At 36.8% G+C, this 7645-nt stretch overlaps 1 protein-coding gene across 1 annotated transcript; it reads left to right on the top strand.

Moving 5' to 3' along the window:
* The first annotated feature begins 5571 nt into the window (after window positions 1-5571).
* On the top strand, window positions 5572-6519 carry LOC127492828 (olfactory receptor 8J2-like). The gene has a single exon (XM_051853815.2). The coding sequence runs from the start codon at window positions 5572-5574 to the stop codon at window positions 6517-6519; it is 948 nt and encodes a 315-aa protein (XP_051709775.2).
* Window positions 6520-7645: the final 1126 nt, after the last annotated feature.

Genomic DNA, 7645 nt, shown 5'->3' with positions numbered 1-7645 from the left:
ATATGAAATACATGAAATCGGAATTTTCTAAAACTGATTCTGCTTTCCCATGTTTCTTTTCTTCATTTTTATTTTTAATTTTTATTATATGAAGAGACTCATTGTACTCAGTCTCTTATTCCGTGGGTAACTTTATTATTAATTCCAAAGGCGAAGTCTTTGTAGAAAACATAATTTAATGAGAATTTCCCTAAATTGACATTATGAACTTTAACTTCTCAAAAAGCACTCACACAGAGATTTTCTGCCCATTATAAATCCCTTTCACAATTTCTGTGTTTTAGTTTGAAAACTCCCTCCACTGTTATTCACATGGATGCTTTCAAATCATCATCACATCCTCACATCACATCATCACATCACTTCGTCATCTGTGCATATCCCAGACATGCAAATGAAGATAGCTACTGTGCTTCCTATTTTTTAAAATGAAATGCAACAAAAAATTCATGAAAAATATAACTAAAAGCTAAATTTACTTGGGGCTAAAAAGTTAAATCCAGGCATATGACGGGTCTTCATATGTTCACAAATCACATATTACAAAAATTATTCATTAATTTAAAAAATATTTGCACTAAAATAAATTTATCTTTCTATCTTTTGTGTTAATGTACTTGTGTATCTGTCAATCATTTTCTTTCTTTCTTTTTTTTTTTTTTTTTGACAGGAAGAGTGGACAGTGAGAGAGAGAGACAGAGCGAAAGGTCTTCCTTTGCCGTTGGTTCACCCTCCAATGGCCGCCGCGGCCTGCGCGCTGCGGCCGGTGCACCGCGCTGATCTGATGGCAGGAGCCAGGAGCCAGGTGCTTTTCCTGGTCTCCCATGGGGTGCAGGGCCCAAGCACCTGGGCCATCCTCCACTGCACTCCCCTGGCCACAGCAGAGAGCTGGCCTGGAAGAGGGGCAACCGGGACAGAATCCGGTGCCCCAACCGGGACTAGAACCCGGTGTGCCAGCGCCGCTAGGTGGAGGATTAGCCTAGTGAGCCGCGGCGCTGGCCTCTGTCAATCATTTTCTTCTCTTCTTCCAACTAGGGCCATTAGGAACCTTGCACATTTTGATTATTGTGAATATATGTTAATGCACATGTGAGTTCATAAAATCTCCCAAAATCTTATTTACAATTATTATGGACAAATACTCAGAAGAGGGTTTTCAGTATTGTATGCCACAATGCAATCAATTTTTTTTTTTTTTTTTAACTTACAGGAAGAAGGAGCGGTTTTGAACTCATTTTAAGGAGTGGATACTCTAGAGCATGAACTTTAACCTGTGACTATTATTTCATAAAAATGAAAATCACAATAAAGATCAACTATAGCATTAGGAACTCAAATCCTACAGCTGGTTTCAAAATTTCAGGTGGGTATTTCATTCATGCCTTCACTGATTCTATCAGTCAGACTAAACACCCACTCTTTCATGAGAATTATTTTAGGAGTTAGTAATAAAGGAGAATTACTGAAACATGTATTTTGCATTTAAATTACTTACAAATAAAAAAATCTACAAATGATAAAAGATAAAAGTTGTAAGTATTGAACTCTTTTGAGGGTAGAAATCTGAATTCTATTTAAAAATGAATTTTTGTTCTATTTTCTAATTGAAAACTAAAATAGATATATGGCATGTGCCTTAAATTTTTTCCATTAAAAATTGATATTGAATCTCTTTACTACCATCCACTTTGGAATTTACATTGACTATCAGCCAGCTTTTATGATGGTCACATGAGGACTTGTTCTTGACCTTAAAATGTCAACTTCAGTTCAGTTCTGGGCCCAATATTCATGCTAACGTTGTTCACTGTGGCCATGTTGCTGCACTTTCTAATTGTTATATTTCTTTATCTCTGGGCTGGCACCAGCACTTTTGGGCATTTGAGTACAGCTCAAAAATAAGAAAGAAAAAGAAAACAGATGGTATCATTATGTTGGTTGTCATTGTTCAATTAGGTCCTCCAAACAAGCCTCCAGACAGCCCCATTTCCTGTTTGAGGAAACACTTGAGTGGAGTGCTGACTAACGAGCCCTAGCTTCATCTTGCTTTCCCTTAGGAACCAGAACTTTATTTGGGAAGTTCATTTTTCATGTTCAGGGACTGGAGCTTGAAAACAAACACAGTGGAGTGCGAAGGTCTTCAGGGACACCAGATTGTTATAACATTGCTCAGGATGCTCTGTGCAGCAACCTTCTTGGCAGGTGCTAGCCAGTTTCTCCATGCAGGTAGGTTGCACAACGTATTTCACTAATGATCACCTGTATGTAAGATTCAAATATCTTTAAAGGTTTGTTAATTCAAATCATACGCAAGAACACAATGTTGTCCTTTTCACTATGACTTAAATATCTGCCTGTTGATTGCTAAGTAGAATAATACTGCTAGATCTATAATAATGATAAACATGTCATTGATATTAACGCTGACACAGATAATTAACAGTCATTACAGCACCTGGATCCATGTAAAAAGAGAAATTTTATCTTCCATACAGTTTGTGGGTGTTTTAGAGGACACTCTCTACCAGACTGGAAGCTTCTTAAGTGTCTGCTAAAAAGTGTTCTTTTTTAATTGCTATTTATGTATTTTATTTGATTTAAAGACAGTCAGAGGCAGAGATTCAGATAGAGATCCCTCATCTGTTATATGCTGCCCAAATGCCAACAACAGCTAAAACTGGGCCACCCTGAAGGCCAGGAGCCAGGACATCAATCTACATTTCTCACATGTATGTCAGGGACCCAACACTTGAAATATCACCTGCTGTTTCCCAGGATGTGTAGTAGCTGGAAGCTGGAATCAGAAGCAGTGCTGGGACTTGAACCCAAGAACTCTTATATGGAATGTATGAGTCCTAAAAATTGCCTTAATGCTATGCCAAACAAGTTATTTTCAGTTTCTAAGAGAGACTTGCAAAATTACTTAAAGACAATAATGGTGAGTTTTTTCTCCTCTATTGATTTGTGCATGGCCAGGATGAAAAACTCTACAAAAGAAAGAATCCTTGGTGCCAAGAGATAGTAACTATGTCCCAAGGGGATACTGAGAGCACATACATAAATTCAGTGTTTGCTACAAACACAGTCCATGTCTAACCAGCTTAAGACACATTCTACAGTTTGGGAGTAGTTGAATACATTCTCAAAGGCATCTCAGAAGAAGTAATTTATGTGACCATTCATATCTAAATTGTGACACTTCTGCAGATGAAATGGGACATTTAAATGTTAACATTAGGGAGTGGGTGTTGGGCTCAGCAGTTAAAAGGCCAATCTGGATATCCACATCATACATCAAGGTGCCTGGGTCCAAGTCCCACTGCTGGTTCTGATTCTACCTTCCTTTTAGCATGCATCATGGGAGGCAGCAGGCGAAGAATTTAAGTAGTTGTGTTGTTGCCAACCATGTGGTGAAGTTCCAGGGTCCTGGTTTCTGCTTTGATCAGGAATAATTGTTACAGTCATTTGGGGAATAAACCAGGAACCAGGAGATCCTTCTTTGTCTCTGCCTCTCTCTGCCTTTCAAATAAATAATATATAATAATTTTTAAAAGTGTAAGATACAATGTTAATATTATGTATAAAATTTAAAATTTTACTTGCTGAGAATTTCTAATATTGTTAGAATCATACATTATTTCTATTCAAAAACTAGTTAAAACAATGTTTAGGAAATTCAAGTAACTCTTATTGGGAAGATGCTAAGTTAAACAAGATTCTGAAAACATAAAGGGAAAAATGGGGAGTATTATTCAGAAGCTTCATTTCAGTGACATAAACTTATTGAAGTCAAAAGCAACTCTAGCTTTGCCATGGGTCATATTTCAGAGAAGGAAAGAATTAACAGACGATATAAATAGTAAATACATGCATATCATCTCCCATCTCAAAGCCATAGCATAAAACCAATGATTGCTATTGCCATTGATGTTATACTTGACAGTTGTCGCAAAGTTAAAGATAAACTCATGTAATATCAAATGTCGCAGAGAACAATGCACTGAGTTTCTTAAGTGTAGCAACCTGCAGAAAATAGTTTCATCAAAGTAATTGTTGGCTGAGGGTTTTCCACCATAAGTTAACTTGCTTTATAGCAATACAGTTCTTTTTATGTTCAAATGTATAATAGATAAGAATAGCTGTTACGGCACAATCAGATCAGCTCGGTAGACACTGATGTGATGTACTGAATGTATCAGAACACTGAAGATGTAAGAATCTGGTTGCTGAAGAGGTGTTTCTTTTTCTTAAAATATAACTTGTTTTATGATACATGCTAATTTTTATAATACAAAATTATAATCTTTTCTTTGTATTTCAACTGTAGGAGCGCTCAGTAAGGTGGACTGACTTACTAAGATTGAAATAAGAAACCACATTTACACCATAATGTAAAACAAATGAAATAAGAAACCACAGTAAAAACATTCAAAGGATGTTAATAACAGTAACTGCAGGTTGCATTAATTTGGTACTCACTTGATATAAGGCTGTGTTCAAACACACATATATATGTATATATATACAAATATATATATAAATGTTTCTCACTTAATTTGCATAATATAAGAATATGAACAATTGTTAAAATATAGTTATCAATGTGCTAACAGTCAACAACAGAAAAAAGAAACACATAAACAAAATCACATAACAAAACCATAATGTTATGACGTTAATGCTATACTGTTAACCAACATTTGACACAGAATCTGAGTAACTATATGTTGCTGAATTTCAATCAATACATAAAAATTCAAAAGTAGTATAATCATATTTTAGGACAATCCAACAGAATACTGAGATTATTATTTCAAAACCCTTACCATAATTCAGGTAACAGATTACCTGCTAAATACATGCACTCTCCTCCACTCATTTTCCTTTATAAAAGTAAATAAAAATAATCAAATTTTAACAGACAAAATTTATTCATAATAGAATTTTTAAAAATAGACGTTAGATAATTCAAAGGAAGAGGTAAAAGCTGTAATGGAAGGAAGAGCTGTTGGAACAAAATAATAGAGAAAATGTAGTGTAAGTCAAAGTTAGACTGTTAAGTCAAGATTTGCTCATTTTGCAAAACAAATGTAATCTGATTATGTAGAGAGCATTCAGAGTTTCCAAATAGCAATCAGAAGGATTGATATTCAGTCCCAGGCTTGGTTGTAGGCAACTTACGCAGAAATTAATAAGAAAAAATAAGAAAAAAAGTGCATAAGATATTAATAAGATATCAAATGTTAATTAACCTGTATATGTTATTAAAAGACTTAATGCACAAGATAATAACGCATTAAATATATGTTCACTTAATATAACCTATTCCCAACAGTGAAAAATAAATCGATCGTTTAAAAAGTTCTAAGGGGTTCTAATTTCTCTTGTAATTTGCTTATCTAAGGTCCATGAAAAGATAGGAAGAAGCAAATAAGATATAAATCTTAAAGTTTTCTCAAAAAATAAATTGATTTTAAATGAAATATTAAAGATGTAGCATATAACAGATAAAGTAATTTTATCATCTATTATTTTTTATTTTTCCCCTTCAAAGATGGACTAACAAAATAAATGGCTGCAGGGAATCTCACCCACATAACAGAGTTCATTCTCCTGGGAGTCTCAGAGAGTCCAGAGTTACAGCTCCCCCTCTTCTGTGTGTTCCTGGTGATCTATGGGCTGACCGTGGTGGGGAATCTGTGCATCATCACCCTCACCAACATTGACGCTCGACTGCAAACCCCCATGTACTTTTTCCTCAGGCACTTGGCCATCATCAACCTTGGCAATTCTACTGTCATTGCCCCTAACATGCTGGTTAACTTCTTGGCTACCAAGAAAACAATCTCTTACTATGGATGTGCAGCCCAGCTGGGAGGATTCTTAGTCTTCATCGTAGCAGAGATTTTCATGCTCTCTGTGATGGCCTATGACCGTTATGTGGCCATCTGTAACCCCCTGCTCTACATGGTGGTGGTATCTCGGCGGATCTGCCTGCTGCTGGTTTCCCTCACATACTTGCAGAGTCTGACCACGGCACTAACGGTCTCTTCCTGTGTGTTCTCTGTGTCTTACTGCTCTTCTAATGTCATCAACCATTTTTACTGTGATGATGTCCCTCTGTTAGCATTGTCCTGTTCTGATACCCACATTCCAGAAACAGCCGTGTTCACCTTTTCAGGGATCAACTTGCTTTTCTCCATGACTGTAGTTCTAATCTCCTACTTCCACATCATCCTTGCCATTTTGAGGATCCGTTCCTCGGAGGGACGACGAAAGGCCTTTTCCACCTGTGCCTCCCACATGATGGCTGTCACTGTGTTCTATGGCACCCTCCTGTTCATGTATTTGCAACCGAGGACCAACCACTCATTAGACACCGACAAGATGGCCTCGGTCTTCTATACCCTAGTGATCCCCATGCTTAACCCTGTCATTTACAGCCTAAGGAACAAGGATGTAAAGGATGCCCTGAAGAGATTCCTGAACCACCCATGCCAATCACTCAGAGCAATATAAATTTGAAACTATGCTTATCTTCACTATTCTCATTTTATCCTAAAAACACCACTGTTCTATGAAGTGGCACAAAATGATTAAAACTGTTAATTTCAGAGGGAAAATTTTTGAATTATTTGTATCCTAACTTCACAAACGCATGCAAGAAAATATGTTTATAATAAAATTAATTTTTATGGATGGCGCCTCGGCTCAATAGGCTAATCCTCCGCCTGCGGCACCATCACACCAGGTTCTAGACCCGATCGTGGTGCTGGATTCTGTGCCGGTTGCCCCTCTTCCAGTCCAGCTCTCTGCTGTGGCCCAGGAGTGCAGTGGAGGATGGCCCAAGTGCTTGGGCCCTGCACCCCATGGGAGACCTGGAGAAGCACCTGGCTCCTGGTTTCAGATCAGCACAGGCCGCAGCGGCCATTGGAGGATGAACCAATGGTAAAGGAAGACCTTTCTCTCTGATTCTCTCACTGTCCACTCTGCTTGTCAAAAAAAAAAAAAAATGATTGTTATGCGTATATTGTTAACAAAATGTAAGTGTCCAAAGTGTTTTTATAATTTCTGAACTGGAAAAGAAAGCCTATACACATATTATAGAGGTATAGCAGGGGCTTTTTGGAAGGTGGTAGGATGTACAGCATACTCCTTGCAAAGGTCGTCTTCTGTTCAACTGTTGAAATGATGATTTTGCAGCATTCTATCCATCAAAATTTGTGGAGTCCTGTTTTATCTACTACTTAAAACCAAATGTAAATCATAAAAATTAAATTTTTAAGAGGAAATAATTGCTAAACAAAAGTGATCTATACAATGGAAACAGGACTTGTGGAAAAACAGACTGTTTTTAAAGGAAGATTCTCCAACAGCCTCACTTGATATGTGTATACTAAGCAAAATATTTCTGTACATCTAAAAAGACATAAAATTATTTTTTTCACTTCATATTAAAAGTATTTTATAGAGTTAATTGGCTTTACGAAACTGTAGCATGATGCATCAATATTTTTGCCCTTTGTACTTAGCATGACTTGCAGTAAAATGTTATTAGAGCAACAAAGCCATTATCTTCAAAACGCCACTTACTATCAGGAGTCCCCCTGCCAAAAAGAAGATGAAATTTCCTTCTTCTACTGTC

This window comes from Oryctolagus cuniculus, chromosome 1 (genome assembly GCF_964237555.1).
Source record: "Oryctolagus cuniculus chromosome 1, mOryCun1.1, whole genome shotgun sequence".
NCBI classification, from domain to species: Eukaryota; Metazoa; Chordata; class Mammalia; order Lagomorpha; family Leporidae; genus Oryctolagus; species Oryctolagus cuniculus.
The sequence above is the reverse complement of the archived record's forward strand: the minus strand, read 5'-3'. Positions and strand labels throughout refer to the sequence as shown.